The 24,406-nt window shown below is 39.1% G+C and overlaps 1 protein-coding gene across 9 annotated transcripts in view; it reads right to left on the bottom strand.

Annotated features, from left to right (window-relative positions):
* RIMBP2 (RIMS binding protein 2) overlaps positions 1–24,406 on the bottom strand; it is a 489,205-nt gene that overhangs the window by 78,070 nt on the left and 386,729 nt on the right. For all 9 annotated transcript variants that reach the window (XM_031948402.1, XM_031948398.1, XM_031948399.1 and 6 more), the window contains exons 11-12: positions 22,697–22,747; positions 7,359–7,563 (exon numbers count right to left, since the gene is read on the bottom strand). In XM_031948402.1, coding sequence (XP_031804262.1) covers positions 7,359–7,563; positions 22,697–22,747 — 256 coding nt within the window. The remainder of the gene's footprint in view (positions 1–7,358; positions 7,564–22,696; positions 22,748–24,406) is intronic.

Here is a 24,406-nt window from a genome sequence, read left to right as displayed (position 1 = left end):
AGTATTTAAAATAGTGCTGAGTAGGTGTCTAAAACTTTTCACTGACTGTTTCTTATTTTTGCCCATTTATGTATTGAAATATCCTCTCTCCATTGAGATTGTAAACTCTCTAAAGGAAGAGAGGGTGCCTTTTCCATGCTGTCTAGCATGGTGATGAGTACAGAGAAGACTTGCAACACAGAAGGAACTCGGAGGACAACTAGTCGCACCCTCTCATTTTGCAGATATGTAAACTGAGTCTTGAGGGGTTTAATGACTTTTCTAAGAGCTTATTTCCTTTGTAATAAAAAGTCTATATTTTTGAATTTTTATATGGTTTCTGGTGAAGCCATTTTCTCCTCTCAGATAAAGCAGCACACTTTGATGAAAAGAGCTTTAGGTTTATAGTACTGTGGCTAGAGAACTGGATTTGGAATCAGGAAGACCTAGCAAATCCTGTCTCAGATTCTAACTAGGTATGCGATCTTGAACAAGTAGCTTCACCTCTCTGACTCTTCTATACCCTTTACACCCAGAAGTTCCCCATCTTTTTACCCCAAACTGTGTGGTCCAGTGACACTGACCTGTTTCCCTTCCTGGAACAAGATGCTTCATTATCCATCCCCAGCATTTCTTCCATTCCTTAACTGCTCTCTCTCCTTACTGCCTCCTAGCTTGTTTGGAGGGACGTTCTCCTTTCAAATCCTAGCCCAAACCCCTTCTTCTAAGAGAAGCCCTTCATCCCCCTTAATCTAGCATCTTCCCCCTGGGGATTATCTCCAATTTAAACTGTATTATCTTCTGTGTACATTTATGTTTGTTGTTGTCTCACTCCTTTAACTGGGAACTTCTTTAGAACAGGGACTATTTTCTCCCTTTATTTTTTTTCTTAATTCTTAGCACAGTGCCTGGCAAATAGTAGGTGTTTAATAAATGTTAATGGACTTATTGATTGAGCTTCAGTTTCCTCCTCTTTAAAATGAGAAGCTTAAGCTGACTTTTTGTGGAGGAAGTAATCAGGGTAAGTGAGTTGCTCAGGGTCTGTCTTAGGTGAGATTTTAATTCAGGTCCTCTTGGCTCCAGGGTAGGTGCTCTATCTGCTGCCTCAAGAGAAAGTTTTTGCAATGGAAGTTCCCCATACCAATGAAATTCAGATTTAAGAAACTGTCCAATACACTCTGCCAGGCACTGGAAGATACAAAGGCTCACGTACTTTTCTGGGAAAATACAGCAGATCACCAGATAAGTGCATATAGGATAATTTGAAAAATTTGAAGAAGGAAGAGAATCAAGAAATGCTAGAGACAGGGGTGGCACTTGTAGCGAGCATTGAAGGATGCTAAAAATTGTGAGAATCTAAGGAAAGGAGGAAAAGCATTCCAGAAAGGGCTGTTGGGGTGGAAGGTACAGCTGGTACAAAGGCACAGTGGTTGGAGATGAGAGGCTGAGTTCAAGGAACATCAAGCTCACCAATTTGGTTGGAACATAATAGTTCTGGAAGGGTAGTTAATATAAAATAACGCTCAAAAGCTAGGCCAGATTATTTAACATATATTGGATTACTTGCCATCTGGGGAGGGGGTGGGAGGAAAGGGAGAGAAATTGGAACACAAGATTTTTCAAGGGTCAATGGTGAAAAATTATCCTTGCATATGTTTTGAAAATAAAAAGCTTCATTAATTTTTTTATAAGTTGGGCTACAGCCAGACAAGCTTGTAAATACCAAAACAAGTTCTATTCTAGGGTCTTCCTAACTGCCCTGATTGGATATTGCTCTTAATTATAATTCATTTCATGCAACTGCTCTGAGGCAGGACCTAAATCCTGAGTCTAGTGCTCTATCCACTATGTCATAATATCTCTTACAGGGCACTTGTGAACATAAAATGAGATAAAATGTACAATATATTTGGCAAACCTTAAAATACCATGTAATTGTCAGCAATTATTAGTTGGTTTTTTAACAGATGAGGAAACTGAGGTTCATAGAGATTAAGTGATAGGTACAGGTTTATATACCTATATAATGGGTATATATATTTTCCTATATTTGAACCCAGGTTCTTGATTCCACATTCAGTGGTTTCGTGGCCCTGAACTGGATCATATGGGATTCTGTCCTTTGGTTTAACAAGTTAAACCACTTTACAAGGCAGAAAAGTGATGAGTCTGCACAGGAAATGCTTATTATGGATATCCTGCTGGGTTTCCCATCAGGGAATCCTGTACAGTTATAAGACCTTAAGAACTGGCCTTCTTCATAGAGAGGATATTTTGAGAGATTTGTTCTGAGAAAGTGTTATTAAAAATATATGGATTGCAATATTGCTTTGACCACCCAGAGGGATGGTACTTCTGGACTCTGTTAAACATTTTTAACTTTTTAAAGAGGCTCCAAAGCAGCTGTTGCAAAGGACTCATTTATTTGTCCCTGCTGAAAGGCTGATAAATCAGAAGTATACCAGCATATGGCACCCTTCCAGAAAGCCCAGTGGCCTGACATAAATCACCATCAGGTCCTCCTCCCACAATAAGAAATGACAAAGGAATTCCTTGGTCTACAAATACTACCTACTTCACGTTGAGATTCTTGGAATAGTAAATAGAACCTGACATCAGAAGGCATAGAAAGGAGGCAGCTTGGAACAATGAAAAGAGCATTTCTGGCTTTCTAGTCACAGGACCTGGATTCAAATCCTGATTCTGACTTTAAGAAAGTCATTTAACTTCTTGGACCTCATCCATTAGATTTTAAACTTTGTGAGGGCAGAGATAATTTTTACTTCTTTTTGTATCTTCAGCACTTAGTACAGCACCTAGAACTTAATAGGCATTTAATAAATGTTTATTGATTGATCTGTAAAGTGAGGTTGTTCTAGATGATGTGAAAATTCTCGTCTAGCTTGGGATCTATGAACCAAATACTCTGGACCTCTTCACTCTGCCCTCCACCATGACTGTAAAACCTTTTCTTTACTTCCTACTCTTTCCTTTCCCACAGGCATCTGCTGCTAGGTCCACAATCTTCCTATTACAAAGGAAAACATTTGCAGAGCTCATTCACATTGACCTTTGACTCAATATATAGTACCCTTCCCCTCTCAGGAGTGTTTGCAGTCTTAAAGAAATCAATGCTAAATCCAACTAATGGGAACACGTTGGAGAAAGTAGGAGATATAGTTTTACTAAAAGGATTTGCTGGTGCTTCTTCAATCAATCAATCAATCAATTGATCAACAGATATAAAGGCAAGGGAAAGAACACTGTCTCTGGATTCAGAGGAGCTGAGTTCATCAACTGTTTCTGATACAGCTTCTGGACAGTTAATTCAATCATGCTTGATCTCAATCTGTGCATCTATAAGTGAGCAGGTTGGATCAGACAGCCTCTGAGGTCTGATTTGTGGGGTAACCAGGAGCTTTGCTGGCCCTTGATGCTCTGAGAACAGAGTTGGACCCCTCTGCTGAAAGCCCATCCCAACACACCTGTACGTTAATACCTCACTAAATAACCAAAGGTCAGAGGGCATGGAATCCAAGCGATCATGCTTGAAGATCTCAAATGAGGGAGATTTCTTCATCTTCTCCCTCACCTACAGTTTCAGTTTTTCTCTATGTGTGTCCCTCTTTCATTCTCTTTCAATCTCCAACCCCCATTTCACAGATTTAGACTTGGAGCTCTAAGAAACCAGGGGTCATCACAACTCCATATGGGGTCTTGTAACTGAATGTGGGATTCATGAAAATGTGATTTATTATCATTAAATGTTTGATTTGTATACTTATTTTATATGCCTATATTCTCAGGGTCCCATAAAAATTTCTTGGGTAAAAAAAGGTCACAAGTGGAAAAAGTTTAAGAAATACTGATCTACTCCAATTCCTTCATTAACTCACAATTGTTAACGTGTGTAAAATGCTTTGCAAACATTAAAGTGATATGTGAATAGTATTATTACTTTTAGTTTAAAAAGTTAGTAAGCAAGTTCATGAAGATGAAATGACTTACCCAATACATGCCAGGAAATGGTAGATACAGGATTTGAAACCTAGTCTCTCTTTTCTATAATTAGCATCTTTGCTCAATCATCATCTTTTAAATGTTTTCTGGCTTATATTGATAATTTCCCTAGCAAAATATTATGCCCCAAACTGTATGTGGTAGCCCAGATATGGTCTAACCAAGAAACAGTATAAAGCAGACTTTTTCCTTTGGAAAATTATACCTTTTTAATGCAGCCCATGATCTCATTAGCATTTTTACAGCTATTTCACACTGTACACTAATGCTGAGCTTGCAGTCCAACCCAGGTCTTTTTCAAATGAGCTATTCTCTAACTACCTGCATTCCTCTATCTGGTGTTTAGGAAATTGATTTTTCGAACCCATGCATAAAACTTTACACTTTGACTCAATTAAATTTAATATTAACTTGATTAGGTCCATTCTTCCAGTTAAATACCATCCTTGTGGGGTCCATGGATGAAACTATAATGTGGTGAGGATGCATGTGAAAGTGTCTTACACTTACAATGGCTACCACTGCCATCACTGCTGCTGCTGCTCTACAGAGCAACATGGTGTAGATCTTGTAATCGGGAGGACCCAGGAGATAAAATTCACCATTGACATAGACTGTCTGGGGGACTATGGGTAAATCGCTTAACTTGGGCAATTTCCTAAGTCCACGAGATCCAGAAGAGTGGATGATCTGAATCAGATGACTGCTATGAGCCCCCTTACCTCAAGTCCCTCCTCTCCCATGTCCATCTCCCCCAAACAGCTGCTAAATTAATATTCCTAAATCACAGTTCTGACCATTTTACTCCCTTGCTCAAGAAGGATCACATGGATGACTACAGTTTTTTGGATAACATACATTTAAAACTCTTCACAATCTGGTTCCATTCTACCTTATTACATATTACTAGGTACCTACATTTCAGCCAAACTGGCTTGCTTGCTACTCCTAGACACGGCATCTTTCTCCCAATTCTGTGGCTTTGTACAATCTTCCTCCCATGCCTAGAATGCATTCCCTGCTCCCCTATCTTTAATAACCCCCGCTTCCGTCAATGCTCAGTTTATGTGCCACCTCCTACTCAAAGCCTTTCCTGTTTCCTTCAGCTACCAGTCCCCCACTTATAATTACTTTATTTGTGTCGTACATATTTTATATTTTTAATATATGTTAATGCTTTTTTCCCCTAAAAGAATACAAATCCCATGGAAGTAGAAACTATTTTTTGTTGACTGCATCCCTCAGAATCTTAGACTTTAGTTGTGTTAAGTCTTTTTTCAGTCATATCTGATTCTTTGTGACCCCATTTGGGGTTTTCTTAGCAAAAATACTAAAGTGTTTTGCAGTTTCCTTCTCCAGGTCATTTTACAGATGAGAAAACTGAAGCAAACAGTGTTAAGTGGCTTGCCCAGGGTCACCCAACTAATAAATGTCTGAGGTCAGATTTGAACTCATGAAAATGACTTCAGGCTCAGAGATCTATGCTCTATGGTACCCACCTATCTGTTCCCACCTAAGGCCATCTAAGTCATCTAGTTCAAATGTTCTGCAGGTGGGACTCATACAGCTCAAAATACCCCCAAGTACAAAGCCATATTAAAATGAAATCAGAAAAAAATTAACAAAATAAATAAAAATACAAAAAAAAAAAAACAATGTTAAGATGTGCTTTTCTAAGGCAACCTGGACCCACTGAGATTCTTGAGTGGTTTAGTGGCTCCAATTTGTATCTGAGTTTGATACCATTGACATGGGCCAATAGACTCACTTTTCAGAACAGGAAATCAAGACTCAGAGAGGTAAAAACAGTTTGTCTGGGTTCACCCAGGTAGAAACAAGGAAGAGATGGCACTCAAACTCTGGTCCTCTGATGCCAAACCCAGAGTTCTTCCCATTGCTCTATAAATTTAATCCACGCATTCAAAAAATGTGATAACCTCCCTTCTGCTTAATCATATTTATTTTAATAATTAATTTAATTTTAATTAATCCCATTTAATTCATTAATCATATTTGATTTAAATTTGGTTTAGCATGTTTAATTAATCACAATTAATTTTATCTAATATTTGTTTATATTAATTTAATTTAATTTTTTATTATCATGAGCTACCTAGTTTATTTGAGGCCATGTTCCTGTTGTTTGCCTCTAGTACCAAAATTGTTTATTATAACTATGTTCCCTAGGGCATCACAATAGGAGGGTCCTCTATCTAGTCTATGAACCAATAGGGGTTAACAAAAAACTATGGAAGATCTGAGCCCCATTTTCTCTACCTGGGCCAGGAAAAAGCTAAAGATTGTATTTAATACATCACTGGATCATAAATTAGAACTAGAAGGAACCAACTCCCTCAGCCCCATTTTATAGATGAGAAAAGGGCAGATGAATTACTCAAGACATCAATTTGAAGCTAGAACTTGAAACCAAATCCTCCTGGCTACAAGTCTATTCCATTAGACACAATAGCATGCTACCTCTCTCGTTCTATTTTTGTTCCAAAGATTAGTTTTTAGCACTTAACTTTGGTAGATTAGAAAAGCATCAGCTTCTAAAGGCAGTGAAATCTGGGGACTGTGGTCTTGCTCCATTTAACTCTGCATCACGGGCCCCAAACTGCTCTGAATATTGCCCAGACCTGCAGACTTCTTCCCTCTCATCCCTCTAGGGAGGAATAGACTGATTTCCCTGAATAAACTCTGTGATGTTTTTGCTTGTGATCAGGCTCCAACTTCACAGAGATAACGTTAAGCTCAATTGTCGTCACCATGGTGTTTTCCAAGCAGAAATTTCGTGCTAAGAGAGAAATTCGTCACTGCTTTCCTAAGCACTGGGTTTTTCAAAATCAAAGTAGCTCTAAGACCTTCATGGTGATCGCCGTCACTGGTGAATGATGGCAATGTCCTCACGTATGAATTCCTAAGAGAAGCAGCTATGATTCATTCCTCCCCCAACACAGATGGCAATGATTTCTCTTAATATAGTGGTATCAGACTCAAATGGGGCCACGAAACCAGACATAAGGATCCCTGTGGGCTGCATATTGACTCAGAAAACCACATAATAGCATTCTCTAGGGGGGTTTTGTATTTTAATTTATTTTGTAAAATATTTCCCCATTATATTTTAATTTAATTAATTAAATTAATAATTTAATTTAAATCTATATTTAGTCCCAGGGAGCTGTCCAAGGTACATTGCATCAAGCAGTGTCCCCTCAGCTAATAACTATCAGAAGTGAGACGTGAAGCAGTCTAACTGGCTTCAAGTCCAACAAACGCCACCTCTTTTTCTCTTCTGAGTCACCTCAGTACCTAGCAAGGGAAACTGAGTTAGGAAGAGGTTTCTGATCTCTTACCTTTGCCAAAGGAGGCGGCTATTCCATTCATAAAGTGGGTGAAAGGCTTGTTAGGGGAGCCCGGGATATCCAAAGACACCACAGAATTACTGCTCAACAGATCAATCTTCCCCGCCTGCTGCCGAAACTTCTCCAGCTCCCTAGACAGGAGGTTGAACTGCTCACTTTGGGTCCGACATTTCTCTTCCAGTTCTCGAACCTTGGACTGTACAACAGGGGCATGGAGATAGGGTCAGTGGGGAGGCAGGTCCCCCAGAGTGGGCTGGTATGGCAGGAGACTGGCTCCTGGTTTGTAAAGTGAAGAAAGGGAAAAGTGGGTGAAAGAAATGCAGACTGCCAGCTGAGTCACTGGCCCAGTTCCATCCCGTATTAACATACAAAATCAGAGGTACCAAGCTGTCTGGCAAGCATGAGGAAGATGCTGCTCAGAAATTCTGGGCAGCCTGAGTCTTTTAGGAGTGGGAGGAGGCAGCTTCTGTCTCTTGGAGTTTGATTTGAAGGCATTAGCCTGAAATGTAGGAGGAATTGGGGGGAGCAGCTCATTGGCTATCTGTCTGAGGCCCAACATGGTTGAAAGAAGCTTTTTTTCACCAGGGAAAAGTTGATCTTGGTCTGTCTGCATCACAGTAAGGTCTGTGGTGTGGAAGGTCACATAGGACTTGGGGGATAGTGTATATAATTACGTTGTCTCTCCTGAGAGAATGTAACCTCCAAGAGAGCAAGGATTGCCCCCATTATCTGTATTTGCACCCCTGGTGCCTATTGGAGTTCTTGACACATAGTAGGTGCTTAATGCTTATTGAACAAATGATTGTTTTGAGGAACACGGGGCTAAGACAAGTCACAGGCAGGGACTTTACTTTGGACAAAATTAGGAAGGAGAAATTCAATCAATCCAATCATCGATAAGCATTTCTTGAGCAACTACTATGCACCAGACAGTGTGCTAAGTGCTAGAGATATAGACAAAGACAAAAAAAATTCCTGCCTTCAAATAATTTATATTTATTATATTATATATTATATAATTGTATATAATATATTATTATAAAGAGAGATGACATGTATAATGTATATACATTTAAATATATATACCCATATATTCAAAATAAATACATACAGAGTCTAACAGCTTGGGAATGGGGATGAGGAGAAGAATCAAGGAAGACCTCAGGTAGAAAGTAGAGCCCAAGCAGACTTCAACATTACCCTTTCAGCTCCTCTTTCCTCTCATTCCCTTCTTGCTCCCCTGTTCTACCTCTACCTCCAACAAAGAACTTGTTGCTGTGGAAGTCATCCTATGCCATCCCAGGATCCTTAGCATCTTCACTGTGGTAACAAGGGGCAGTGACTAACCCTTTGAAGACTAGCTGGGTGATCTTGGGCAATCTTCCCTTTGTGTTTCTAAGATTCAATTTCTTCATCTGAAAAATGGGCATAAAAATAGCCCCTACTTTCCCTTTCCTGTCTACCTTATGGGGTTACATTATGTTCAAGATACTTACTAGGTGGGGTACAGCAGAAAAAGCACGAGTTTTACCCATAATACATGACATCCTAAAAGTCTTAGCGCCTTTTAAAGCATTAATGACTAAAATAGTTGAGGGAAAGAAGAGGAATAAACACTTATATAGCACCTACTATATGCCAGGAATTGAACAAATTTTTTAACTATCATCTCATTTGATCCTCACAAGAATACTGGAATATAGGTACTATTATTCTCTGCATTTTAAAGTTGAAGAAATTGAAGCAAATAAGTTAAGTGACTTGCCAAGGTCTCACAACTGATTGTCTGATGCCAGATTTGAATTCAGATCTTCTTGACTTGAAAAAATTAATTAGCAAATCGATGACAAATAATAAGTTGGTAAATTACTTGACTCATTGACATTTTTAAGATTATTTATTAATTTAATTATTATTTATTCTTGACTTGAGGCCCAGCTCTCCCTCCACTGTACGACATATTTATCTAATTAGATGACCTTAGGTCTAAGTGTCTTCATATCTGAATCAATGAATTTCTTCATCTGATCAGTGAGCAGAAAAACATTTGTCTGCCTGCCCCTGCCCTGCTAACCCTGAGGAGTTGTTCCAAAGATCAAATGAGCTGATCTAGAGAAAGGAGTTCTGTGAACTACAAAATTCTAGCATTTGTTCCCCTCTGCAGATTATTAATAACAATCCTCATTTGTAATTTACCCCACAAATAACTATTCACATTTTTAAAAATGCTTTAATATCTGCAAAGTACTTTATGGTATTCTTCCATTATATCCTTATTAAATACTGTCCAGGGAGGTGCTATGACTATCTCTACTTTACAGGAGAGGAACCAAACATTGATGAAATTTTAATGTGTTCAGAGCCCAGTGCTAGGGGACACAGGAGAAACACCTTTTAAATAATCTCATTCCTTGCCTTTATGGAACTTATACTCTAACCCCAATACTACAGAATAAAAGGTTTTGCTTTTATTCAAAAGATTACAGGAAGAAGTCAGGGGTTACCCTTTTGTAGCCAGTTCTTTTATAATTATGTACTACTTAGACAATTACTAATAAGTGTCTAAAGCCAGATTTGAAGTTAGGCCTTCCTGACTCCAGGTCCAGCACCCTATCAATTGCACTGAATTTTAATTGAAGACCTGTTCAGTCCCACATCATTTTATTCCAGGATTTAATCAGTGGCTATTTAATTCAACCCATCCCTGAACAAGAATCCCATTTACAATACCTCTGACTTGTCCAGGCTTTGCTTGAAGAACCTCCAGAAACAGGAACCTACCACCTCCTCTATGCTAGACTGATCTGGATTCTTTGACTTACGGGGCATCCTTTGGCAAAATCACCAACTGAGATGAACTCTCCACTCCAACCTGATTCAAAGTTCTGATATTTTAAAAATGACCATCAGTCTTCCTCCCTCCTCCACAGACAGTGAGCCTGCTGATTCCTGGTACAGAATGAAGCGCTATTTGTTTCTGTGAACACAGCTTTCTAAAAATAAACCTAATGAATTCCAAACCTATAATTAATCTCTTCAATTCATAAAACATCAGTAAGTTTATTCCTACTCAGGAAAAAAAAACCTGAATGGATTAAGCTGATGATTTATCCTTCCATGGAGAGAGCAATCAACAACTGAAACCCAGGGGCTGCTAAGAATGTCCTTCCAAGTAGATTACCTTTGTCTTCCTTGACCTCTTCATATCTAGCTGAGTTCAGCCCCCCCAAAACACTTCCTGAATTCACTTTGACTCTGTTTCTTCTTAGAATTCCCTGGTACCATCAGTATGTAAGTCACAGATCATAGATTCACACAATCTCAGGGTCAAAAGGAATCTCACAATCAATTATGGTCCAATCCATTTTCGAAAAAGAATCCCCACTACAATATATCCATCAAGAGATCAATCCAATCTTCGCTTGAAGATCTCTAATGAGATGGAGTCCCTTAACTCCTGGGACAGCCCTTGACTCAAGGTCAAAAAAGAAAAAGTCAGCTTCCATACAGTTTTCCAATAAAGTAGAGATAGCCAAATACAGAATCCTGGCTCAGCCACCACTTTTGTGACTTTAGAAAAATCTGTTTCATTTTCCCTATCTGAAAAGGGCAGGCTAAATGATCTCCTTTTAGCTCAAAAACCCAAGATTTTAGACTTTAGAAGCTTAAAAGATAAGACTTATGGATCCCTTTCCTTTGTCTTTGTAGATTCAAGGCTAATGACTTAGACATATGAAAATGGGAGGAGTGTTCTTACTCTTGACACTCTTGGGAAAGAAAGATAGTAGTCTAAGTCATTGTGAAATTATGACAAAATGGGCATTCTTAGAATGAAAGGTAATACGATTCCCTCATTTTACCAACAAGGAAACTGAAACATAGGCTAGTCAACATTAGGGAAATTAATCAGATGTATCTAAAGTCATAAAGGTAGTCAGAACAGAATTTGAACCCCAATTCTCTAGGACCAAGTTGATTGGGCCCTCTAGGACTCACTTTCTCCTCCAACTATGTCATAGCACCTTTCCTTAATGTTTATGGCATTTTATTTTTTGCAGAAGCAATTGGGGTTAAGTGACTTGCCCAGGGTCCCACAGCCAGGAGGTGTTAAGTGTCTGAGATCAAATTTGAACTCAGGTCCTCCTGACTTCAGGACCAGTACTCTATTCACTGCACTAACTAGCTGCCCTATGCTTATGGCATTTTTACCAACCAAGGTTAGACCCAAGAATATATAGGACAAAAGATAGGCAGAGAAGGGATTTTGGCTATTCTTTGTCACATTCCCAATCAATTTTCAATGGCCTGATTTACCTCAAAATGCCAAATTCCTCAAAATGTTGAGCAAGCAAGGGGCAGGGCAGTTAAATGGGATTAACTACATAAAACCAGTCCCAGGTTACCCCATAATAGCTTGTTCCACTGTGGTCAGTGCTGAAGGGGCATCTAAGCAGCCCTGGCAACAAACCCCTCCGGCATGTAGAATTTGGGGAAATAATGAAAGATAACCTTCTCCCACTGAAGAAAAGAAATGCTTAATATGAAGGCCATCTGCCTATGTGTTCTCAGATATAGAGTGATCCTGATTGAATCTCCATAGGCCCAATTTATATGTCATTCAGGAAACTCAGACAATTTTTATCAATGACTTAGGGATGTAGATAGCATGCTTACCAAACTTGCAGAATGACACAAAGCAAAGAGAAAACAATAATTAATATAATGAATGATAGAATCTAAATATCTAAAGACCCTAAAAATGGAAGCAACTATAAGTTGGAATTAGATGGGGAGAAATTTTAAGTCTTTAAAAAAATTTTTCCTATTATAAAGTGGATAGCATAACCTTACCAAAATTCCTCCAAAAAAATGGTAGGGGGAAGAAAGGATTTAGTGAACTTAAAATTTAAGGTTGACTGCATCTTATAGAACTATACTTAATGAATTTTAATAGGGACAAATATAATCCAATGTTTGTCTAAAAAATCAATTGCATAGGAAATGGAAGGAGGAATGGTGCACATCTAGCCAAAGATCTGGAGATTTTAATGTGCCACAAGCCCAGTATGATTCAAAAGTATGACCCAGTAAACAAAAAAAAGGCTGTGATGACATTAGACTTCATTAAAAACAAATAACCCAATTTCAGAACAATTGGGGGGGGGGGTTATAGTCCCTTTGCAGTCAACCTTAGATCACATTTGGAGTAGTGGGCTCACAGCTGGGAAACTCTTTTTAGGGAAAACATTGACAAGATGGAGAATATCCAGGATGGTGAAAGAACTCAAGTTTAAGTCATTTGGAGAAGCCGAGGATGTTAACTTGGAAAATGACAGCTATGTTTAGTTACTAGATGGACTTGGTATGTGGAAGATGGATGACTTGTTCCATTTGGTCCCAAGTGGACAGAACTAGAAATTGCAATAAGTTACCCGAAGGCAGATTTTGGTTCCATATGCAGGAAAATTTCCTTATTGAACCATCCCCAAATGTAACCAGTTTCCTAGGAAATGGTGGATTTTCTATTACTGAAGGCTTTCAAGTGGAAGCCAGAGAGCCATTCATCAGAAATGCTTTTGAATGGTTTTCCATTAAAATTGTCTATGTTTCTTTGGCTCTTTTATTTTGTAGGCTTATATTATCCTCTTTCGTGCATTATGTTTCACCTAAACCAGAAAATCTTGCCTCCTAAACCTAGGAGTACTTAGAGCATGGGCCAAGTTATGCTCTAGGTCATTCACTACCATTGGCCCTTTTCCCTTGTCCTCAGGGCCCATAATTCTATGACTCTCTGTGCTTCATAATATATTCTGTGCTCTCCCATCTTTATACCTTGTCCCACATGGTACCCTGAGCCTCCATCTGTTGAATCTCTACCCACTTTTAAAACTCGTGTCTCCAACTCTTGAAGTCTTCCCTTTACTATCAAATCAGCAATGATGTCCTCATTAGACGAGTTCTTTTCTTGCAGTTTTCTAATGTACTTATCAAGTAATGTTTATTCCCTAGTTTCTAACTAGTCTATGAGGTCCTTGAGGGTTAAGAATGTCTCAGCCAAACTTTGCATCTCCTTCAGAAACACAAGCACAAGATTTTCCCTGCTCACAGTAGGTTCTCAACAGATGTTTGTCAGATTCAAATTAATATATGTTCATGAAATGCTAAACATGTGCAAGATGTTGGAAGTATATTATAGTAGCTAGAAGGCTGACCTTGTTTCAGATGCAGTTTTGTGATTCTGAGAAATTTACTTAACTTCTATGAGCCTCAGTTTATTCATCTACAAATAGGGTTGATAATAATAACACCTATATCACAGGGTTTTTATGAAGATCAAATGATACAACATAAAATGCTAATTATTATTATTATTATTGCTATTGTTATTAATTATACTGGCTCTGTGGCCCTGGACAAATCCTTTTACCCCTCAGTATCCTGGGAAATATTCTAAAACTTTTAAGTTGCAAAAACAAACCAACAATCTACATTGGTTTCCTTGGCCAATGAAATCACAGGTCTTGACAAAAATAAAAGACCTATATTGTTAGGTGTTTGATGACTATATAAAAGAAAGAATTAATGAATATTCAAAAATAGTTAATTCCTTGAGCAAGTAGAAATGAGGCACTTGAGGAAGTCTGTTATTTTTCATTTTTTTCAAAGCCCTATTTTCAGCATCTACTCTCCTCTCTTTCCTCAGGTATCATCATCATAGAAAAGAGGTGAAAACATGTGAATGTATCACTTTTCCTCTTCCCACCACCACCAGGAAGCTCCTGTTCTATTGAGCCCTGACCTATAAGAAAGGAATCAATGAACATATATTTGGTCTTTGTGGCTCAAATACTCACATGGTATCTGGTAGAAATCTCAGAGACCAACTGGTCTAACAACTTATTTTACAGTTGGAGAAACTGAGACTTGTTCAAACACAAAGGGGATTCTTACATATTAAACTCTACAGGGACCCATATATCTCTTTGTCTGGATATAGATACGTGAATTGCATGGTTAGTAAACTCTATAGCAAGCACCAGAGGAACACAGGTTGGAGGATCATATATTTAGAGTTAGGAGGAATTTTAGAGTCCAATTAATCTGACCCTCCACCCCTTACTTTACAGTTGAGGAAACAGTCCCAGAGAGGGATCGATTTATCTAAGGATACACAGGTAGTACTAGAGAAACAGTTTGCTCTTGCTACTGTAATACCTTTTATTGCCTGGTACTCTCTGGGGAGGGAGAGGGACCTTAGCCACCCAGGGAAGAAATACTCAGCTTGTGAATTTAAGGTCTCTCAGGTTAAGAGGGAGGATCGGTAAGTTTTTGTTATTGATTTTTGGAGGCTCAGATGAATGATGCTCAGGGATGTAGCTGAGCTGGAAAGGAATAAAAAACTGCTCCATAACAGAGAAGGAAAACTATGTGCAACTGAGCCTCCTGCTTCCTCCCTTTTTGTAAACTGTGCTATTCTGCACCAGACTGGTTTATTTGCACATCAATATTTATTTTGGGCATTCAGAGGGTTTGTCATTTCTCTAGTTCAGCTTCTCTGCTGGATGGGATGGGACCATGACTCTGCATTAACCCTCTGCTGCATTTATAAATCACTGTTTACACTCATCTCCTGATTCTAAGCCACCTGCAACTTGGTAAGGAGTACAGAACCCCAGCTCGGCATCTGCCATCAGCCGCCAGGCAGCGGGGGCAGCGGGTGGCAATATCACCGTCATCAGCAAATGAGCTATAATTGGAACCAACAGCAGAAACTTCCAAATGTGGATGTGGGTATTTATAAAGATGAGTAAAACAAAATGCAAAAACATGATTTCGAAGATTCCGTTACTTGGTTTTTTATTTGTCAAACTAACTGGCTTTCTTTATCACAGGAGGACTTAAGGATTAAACTCTGCAGGGACCCGTATAGCTGTCTCTTTGTCTGAATACAGATATGTGAATTGCATAGTTAGTAAAACTGGAACATTTGAATATGTCAGCAAGGAAAAAGGTCAATTAATAAATTCATGGCATTAGCGGAGTCATTAATTAGGGTTAATTGGTAAATCCATTCATTATGGGCTCATTATTATTACTGTTGTTTGCTAGTTTCTAATTCAGTGACAACCCTAAATATTTATTCCTTATATTTAATTTATTCCATTAGAATACTATGAGCTCTTTGAGAGCAAGAACAGGTTTTTTTTGTTTTATTTTTAGCCTTTTTTTGTTCTCAGTGCTTAGCAAAGTGCCTGGCACGTAGTAGGCCCTCAATAAAAACTAGTTGGTTAAGTCTGATTCTTTTTGTAAAGCAAAATAACTGTTTGGACATGTATACTTATAATGTATTTATTTATACTTTAACATATTTAATATGTATTGGTCAACCTGCCATCTGGGGGAGGGGATGGGGAGAAGGAGGGGAAAAACTGGAACAAAAGGTTTTGCAATTATTAATGCTGTAAAATTACCCATGAATATATCTTGTAAATAAAAAGCCATAATTAAAAAAAAAACTAGTTGGTTAACTTCAAGCTAAAGTCCTCTGTTCTCATTAGTCATTGGTACCAGTTAAAGAATGAAAAAGTATTTGAAATTAAATATGCATGTGTGATTGTGTTAAAATTGCAGGCCAACATCCTTAGCTAAGTTGAATCATTAATCAATTCATGAATTAATCTATGAATACTTCAAATTGTAATGAACGTTGCATATCATGTATTCATAGTCCCATAGGATCATAAGGTCCTAAATCTAGAAGGAACCTCAGTAGCCATCAAGTTTACTTTTACAGATGAGGAAACTGAGATCCAGTATAACCTTTTCATTTTACAGATAAAGAAACTGGGACCCAGAAAGGAGAAATAATTTGGCCTTAAAAACATTATCCTGAGAAGAGCTCCATAGGTGTCACTATAGCCATGGGGGAGTCCATCACACAGATGAACAGCTGTTGCAAAGAGCAGTAACTTTCAAGTTAGAGAGATCGGGTGCAAATGCTAGCTTCGGAACTGATAAGCTGTGTGATCCTGGACAAGTCAGCTCATTTCACTCGTGTAATTACAGAACCAACAACAGTTGAGCCGGAAGGCATAAGGTCCAATCTCCTCATTTTACAGATGAAGAGAAGTAATTTGTCCAATGTTACACAGGTAGTTAGTGGCAGTCGAGACTTAAACCCAGATTCCACATCTTTCAATTATATCCCCCTTCTCTGATATTAGAGCTCTTTGAAACTCAGATTGGTATTTTACAACTAAGGAAACTGAGGTTAAATGACTCTGTCAAGATAATATAGTTAACTAGTAAATCTGGTCCTCTGACTCTGCTGGATTAGCCCGAGGCTTGGGGAAGGAAGGAGGCTGCCTGGAAAATCCCTTAACTTAAAGGCACTGGGGATGCAAAGTGGGGATGCAAAATCTGATTTCATTAGGAGATCAGATGGATTTGGGTCATCACAACTACCTTACAAAATAGTAACAGGAAAGACATACACAGAGCACATAACCAATAGACTGAAAACTCCTTATGGGCAGAGATGACTTCATGTTTGTTTTGCCTCCCTAGCACCTTGAATAGTAACTGACACTAAAAGCATTTTGGTTCCTTCCTGCCTGCCTGTCTTCCCTCCTTCTTTCTTTCCTTCCCTCCCTCCCTCTCTTCCTCCCTTTCTTCCTTCCTTCCTGCCTGCCTGCCTGCCTTCCCTCCTTCCTTTCTTTCCCTTCCTTCCTTCCTTCCTTCATTTCCCTTTCTTTCTTTTTTCTTTCCTTCCTTTTTCCTTCTTTCTTTTGTCTCTTTCTTAGGACATCTTAAGTGCCAGACTCATCTCCAAATACCAGTTCTGCTGATCAACCTAAACCTGAGTTCCCAAAGTTCAAGAAAACACCTTTCTCTGTTACAGGAAAAGAATCTGTTAGAGATGGAATGACTTTACCACCTCTCCTTCTGGTCTCTCTAATGGGGACAGAAAAAAATGAACTTCCCATTGATCCTCATCCTGGAAATCAAAATATTCAAGCCATATGGACTTCCCAGATGACCTTCACCTTTGCTATTTTAACCATTTGGGCAGATTAGGATTTTAGAGTCATATTTTCTTTCACTATTCTTTTTTTTTTTTAGCAGAGTGCTGAAGTTTCTCCTCCATAGGATGCCCATATCCAAGAAAGAAAGCTAGGCTGATCATCTCTGACCCTTCTCAGCCTTCCATACTAAATTGACAATTTAGGATTTCTCTCTTGAAAATCTCTTCTCAACTAAATTTAGGGCTAACTTTGCCCTTTGCCCTGCCCCCAATCTTCAATCCAGATCTTTACCTCCTGATCAAATCTTTCCTAGGGCTAGACAAGAATCATTTCTGAGACACCAAAGAATTTTCATGGGGTACTAAATTAGCAATAATAGCTAACATTTGTATAGTACTTTAAGGTTTGCAAAGCACATTACATATTTGGAATGAATTTTTTTTTCCAACTCTCCATTCCAGGAGCCTGACTATTGATATTTGAACTAAAAACAGAACTGAGAATAATTTCTATGCAGATAACCTCCAAATCTACATATTTAGCCAATTTGTCTCTACCAAGATTCAGTCCCACATCACCAACTGCCTGTTAGATATTTCAGTTTGGATATCTCAAAGACGTCTTTGATTTAACTTGTCCTAAAGGGAGTTCTCTATATTTCTCCTAAACCTTTTTCTCCTTTGTTTCCTTTTTTAAAATTGTGGATACCATCATTCTTCCAGTTCCCTAGGTTTGATAGTTATCCTTCTAGTAAGCTCTTTGAAAGTAGGTATTGTTTCCTTCCTTCCTGCCTTCCTTCTTTCTTTTCTTTCTTTCCTTCTCTTCTTCCCTCCCTCGCTCTTTTCCTTCCTTCCTTCCTTCTTTCTTTTCTCTCTTTTTTCTCTTTCTTTTTTTCTTATATCCCTGCCATCTAGCACATTGCCTGAAAAACAAGAGATATTAACTGAATGCTTGTTGATTGAAAAATTGAATGATAGGATATAAACTCCATGAGAACAGACCTGGTTTTGTTCATGTATCCCTAGGACAAGAGATTCTACTTGGGATACTGTTTCATTTTTTTCTCTTTGCATCCCGAATCCTGACACATAGTGCTTGTTGATTAATTAATCTTAAAATCCTCCCCCTTATCTTTCATATCCAACCAGCTGCCAAATCTTGTCAATTCTACTTCCGTCTTTCCTCTCATAAAGCCTGGTTCAGGCCCTTCATACTTATCACCTGGATTACAGAAACTGACTTAAGTTGGTCTGCCTGACTCTAGTCTTTCCCATCTCCAATTTATCCTATACCTAGCTATGAATCTGAAAACAGATCTGACCGTGTTATTCACATATTGAAAAAAGGTCTATAGCTTCTTATTACCTCTTAAAAATAAAAATAATATGCAGCTCTTAATGTAAAGCCTATAGCTGGGTTCCACTATCTTTCCATCTTATTCTTTATTTTAAGCCCTAGGTCACAAATCAACCCAATATTTCATTACTGTCCCTGTTTTACTGATCTGAACTAGGACTAATTAGCCTTTTTGGTGTCATGGGCCCCTCTGGCAGCCCAGGAAAGCTAATGAATTGAACTTTTTGCCTGGATGCCTAATGAAAAGAAATGCTCTATTTCAGGTAGCAATAAGTGAAAACAATCCATGTTTAAGACTTCATTGGCATCTATCCTCAAATCTCTTGGGGGAATCTATGGACCCCAGATTAAGAATCCCTGCTTGAGCATACTCCTGCAGAAAGCAGACTTCCCAGTGTTTCAACAAACCTTTCTGCATTGATGTTGAAAGAGAGAACTAATCTCTAGTTCTGTCTTTCTCCCAAGGTTTAGTCTGCGTTTCCAATTGTCTGTTGTTCAATTTTATTTTATAAAATTTCCCTTCAATCACTCTCCTTTCCAGCCAAGCTGGTCTCTTGGCTATTCCCAGGTCTTATATAGTATCCCATGGTCTACCTCTAGATCTTTTGTGTATCTTATGCCTAGAATGCTGTCCCTTCCTACCTCCCCCTTGTAGAATCCCTAGTTTCCCTCAATTTAGTTGCCATCTCCTCCAGGAAGTCTTTCTTGATCTCTCTGGCTCTTAGTTGCTCTCTCTTTCTTAAAACTATTTCATATATATGTGTCTGTGTGAATGTACCTTCACTCCACCTTCTAGCACCATTCCATTCTGCCTCCAGTCCCAATTCCAGCAAGGAATTTTTTTTTGGTTTGTCTTGATATACTCAGGGCTCAGCACATAGGAGAATTCTAAATTATGTTGGAATAGGGAACTCTTTGCCCTAAAGTAGCTATTTACCTTCTCTGCAATGAGGATTACATTGAGAATCAGTGGGGATTGTAAAGAATCCCTTAGTTCTGGGGCAAGAGGAAAGATACCCAACTTCTCTTTTCCCAGGTCATTTGAATTGAGAGGAAACTTCCAGAGCCTGAAAGTTACAACCTGGACACTAAAGTCCAACCGTGTTCACTGGGTCTGCTCAGGGAAGAATGTGGATTAATATTTGGTTATGTAGGACTAGAACCATAGATCTTGAGCTTGAAGGGATCTTAGAAGTTATGTCCTTCAATCTCTTCATTTTATAGATGAAGAAATAGATGCTCAGAAGTAATTTGCTTAAGGTACCATAGTCAGTGGTACAGCCAAGATTTGGCAGAAACCAGATCTTCTTGTCTCTAACTTTAGTTACCACTGCTTCTGCCTCACAGCTGCCTCTCCTATTCATGTGGGAGTTAGGACCCCTTTCCCATTGGGAATCAGGCAGAGTGACAGTGCAGTTAAGGAGGCTTTACAACCCGCCATTTGGATAAGCACATTACTTGTGCGGAAGACCATCTGAGCAGACCCAGATCATGGGGCTCTACAGTGGTTTCTATGCAAGGGAAAGCACTCGGGACAAACACACACCAGGAGTGAGGGCAAATTACACTCCAAAATACCTGCATGCTGTCCAAGGCGGTCTGGAGCAAAACAAAATCCCAATAAGATACAATAACAGAAAGATGAGATGAGAAAATGAAAAAAACCACAATATTATATCCTTTCCCCCTTCCTCTCCCTGTTTCCCATTTTTAAAAAACAAAATAAACACAGTAACTACCCATAAAAACATGCACCAGGCTAAGCACACTAAATCACAATCACAACAACAAAAAAACACAACTCTGGCACTTTGCCTCAATCTCAGCAAGCAGATTTAAACCAATACAAAATTTCAAACAAATAGGTCTCAGTACAGCTGGGAAAAGCAACAGTGAGTGTCCATCTCGAAGATTATTGCAGATGGAGGCTGCCTGATACAAGGCAGGGGGTGGGGCAGCATTCAGCAAAGAGGAGTCCAGCGATTTTTCAGGGAGACAAATGGCCATTTGGAGGTTTCCTTATTTCCCCAGGTGTTGCTCCCGCCCCGAGTCCCCCTTATAATTCATCATGGGCTTCCTACTAGGGATTCATTATCTAATAAGTGCTTAAAAATCAATTTTAATATGTAGGAGAAGAATGATGAAATCTGCTCCTGGGGGAGGAATAGACTTGGAAAAGCAACCTAAGAGAAGTGTTTTCATTAATGGCTCCAAAGTTCCCTGGGGTAGAAGGGAAGGGCCCCTCTGGGAAGAAGCAGCTGGACAAAGGGCCTGGAGATTGGAGAGAGGAAGGACAAGAACCCCTTGGCCTTTCTTAATGGAATAAAGCCACCAGGGAGGGTGAGCCTATGGCAGAGATCACTGAATTCTGGGAGTCTGGACCTTTGATGAATTTATGTATGATGGCAGATCATTAAGGGTATGACCTTTGTCTTAAGCAGGTAGGACTCCTGATGCTCATTATGGCCTATCCATTATGGATGAAGGAGCGATGGGGATGAGAGCGGATGCTGCAGGTGTCCTGTCTCACTCCATCCTGGGCCTCAGAAACTTATACGTCCTCACAGGAAAGAATATAACCCAAAGAAAGAGCCTGAACGTTTGGAGAGAAAAGTCACTAAAAAGTTCTCCCAACAGTGGGACTACAGCAAAAGGCCGTGTCTTGGGACAACTGCCCACGTTTGTGACATGTCGTACCTCATCATGACTTATTGGACTTCGTTGGTGGGAATGCATTTACTATCACAGAACAAGACCCCTAATAACATCCACGGAACCATGTTTAAGAAATTCCCAAAGAAGAGGGTTCAGTTCTATTTAGTTGGCATGAGGTGGAGCCGTGAGTGGGTACTTGGAAAAGAATTACAGAATTTCAGAGCTGACTGGGTGGCCAGCTAGTAGAACCCATATCTCCCAAAGAATCCCAACTGCAACACCCACAAGCCATTATCCCTTCCAAGAATTAGTGGTTATCCTATGGTAATGACCTGCCTCCCTCCCCCACTCTGAATCCTTGTTGGGCAATCCTCATGTGTTGGTGGGGGGACAACAGAGCTTAGTAGTTAAAGAGACAGTCTTGGACTCAGAAAACCCAGAGTTCAAATCTTGCTTCTGAAACATGGGAAAGTCACTTGAACTCTCAGTGACTCTAAGGACCTTCCAAGGCTTAAGTTTTAGAGCAGGTGCCAATCTGCACTAGTAAAGGGACTTTCCTCACCTATGAATACTCTCCACCAACAAAATCACAGGTCCAGTTAAAAAATGTATATTGGGGTGAGAAAAGAATTATCTTTCTTTCTATTGACTATATATTCCATACAGTCTTTATACAGGAAAAGAACTTGTAAATGATTTCTTAGAATCTTTTGGTTGGTCTTTTACTCCCCATCAAATACTGATGGTACTTTTTCCCTAATGTCATAATCATGTCATAATGTCATAGAATAGGTTGGGCTGTTCCTTGTTAACATAAAGTCATGGTTATTCAAGCCCAGGGTTCTTTTTTTAAATTCACAGCTGTCCTCTTCTTCCAACTTTATGATGGCCTTGAAAAGAATGGACCAACATATTTCTACACAGAGTTTTGGTAGCATTTAAAGAAAATCCCTCCATTGAAGACATCTCTAGAACTGACTAGAGGCAATGACTTTTTTTGCCCTCTCTCCCAAGATGAAATCAAAAGCAATTAGTGAATCAATTAGTGAATGAACCTTATTCCCAATGGAGGGAAAGGGGCTATAGAGTATTGTTATTCCTTCATTTTTGAAGAGGACCAAAATAGTGGGAAAAGGGCTTTGGAGTATAGTTATTCCTTCATTTCTGAAGAGGACCAAAATGGTGGGAAAGGAGCTAGAGAATATATATGGCAATGGAAACAAAGACCTTGGAAGAGATCATCTATGCACCATTGAGTGACTCCAGGAAAAAAGGAAGAGAACAAACACTCACCTCTAGCAGTTGCACTGCCCCTTCATGCTCTTTCTTGGCTTCAACCTGAGCCTTTTGTGAGGGAAAAAAGGAAGAAAACCAGGTTAATGATTTAATATCAGAAGATCAATATCATCCCACTATACTAAGTATACATATTATATCAAGTTGTCTCCTGACTTTATTTCTAACTTTCTTAGATTTCTCCTATATCACAAGACTTCCCTTGATACCATTACATCTTCCCAAAACTGATGGAGGATGTTTTGTGCTGATTTCGGGGCTCTTGAAGAGATAGGAGAGAAGAGGGGGTACCTGACAGAGATGAAGGTAAGAATGACCTTTGGGACTCTGCTGTGCCTGGGAGTGGGAATGGAGGAAGAATAGAAGCATTTAGAATAGAAATCCAGAATGGAAGAAACACACACACCTGCTCTACTTATTACTTTCTAATCCATTTCCAGTGACTTGAGACGGGTTGGTAAGAATATCAATTTAGAGCTATAAAGGACCTCAGAGGCTATCTAGCCCAACTGATGAGGTAACTAAGAAGTTACGTGACTTGTCTAAGGTCATCCATGGAACAAATGGCAAAGCTGGGATTTAAAATCTAGTCCCATGACCTAAAGCTCCATCATCATTTTCACTGTAGCTTCTAACTCCTTTCTGACTTCTTAGAAAAACCACAAAAGAACTTTGCTCCCCAGCCACCACAATCCTTTTAAATCTCGGCAAAGGTCCAATGCCTCATTCGAGAGGTCTGATGCAGACCGCTGTGGGCTGGGTTTGGGATTGTGGAACTAAGTGCTCACCAGCTGGAGGATAGCTGGATCCACCAGCCCAGCTGGTTTCCTCCTAACTAGCACATTTTTGGTGAAATTCTTCATTTTCTCTTATGCACAGTGCCTGGTACATAGTCAGTGCTTAATAGATGTTTTTTGATTGATCGCTACTTTCTGTGTGACCTTGGCTAAGCTGAGTCATTTCGCTTTCCAGGGCCTTAATTTCCTCATTTGTAAAATGAGAGGGCTGGAATGCTCTTATATCTGTCTCTCTCTCTTTATCTGTGTGTGTTTGTATGTATACATATAGACATATTATATATATATATATATAGGATATATGTGTGTATGTATACATATATGTATAGGATATGTGTGTGTGTATATATATGTACAGGATATATATGTCTGTGTGTATATGTGTGTGTGTATATATATATATATATATATATATATATATAATGACTTTCCTCACCTATGAATACTGCCCACCAATAAAATCATATATACATAGCATATATATGAGTATCTATCTCTATATATACATACATATATATACATATATATTCCTAAGATCTTCCCAATTAAAATGGCTCACTCCATGTGATCAGAATTCACACAACCTTTTGGGCAGGTAAACAGGAGCATTTTGCCAATTTTGTAGATTGAAAAACCAAAAATTCTCATCTTCTTTTATGGCTTATCACAGTACCTTCCATTTATTCTGGTCATCTGGCCCGGAAACACTTTTATAAGAAGCCTTGTGACTGCTTCCAAGAAAGATTCAAGAAGTCCCCCCTCAAAGAGGATTATCCTGGAACACCCCTGAGCACCTGCCCCTTGGAAGTCCTTAGCATTTAGAAAGAATGCATGAGCAAGATTGACTTGTACATAGCACATGCTGAGTCTTTGGCTGGATGTTTCCTTCTCTGTGACTGAGGGATAATTA

This window comes from Sarcophilus harrisii, chromosome 1 (genome assembly GCF_902635505.1).
Source record: "Sarcophilus harrisii chromosome 1, mSarHar1.11, whole genome shotgun sequence".
In the NCBI taxonomy this organism is placed as follows: domain Eukaryota; kingdom Metazoa; phylum Chordata; class Mammalia; order Dasyuromorphia; family Dasyuridae; genus Sarcophilus; species Sarcophilus harrisii.
This window is presented reverse-complemented; position numbering and strand designations above follow the sequence as displayed.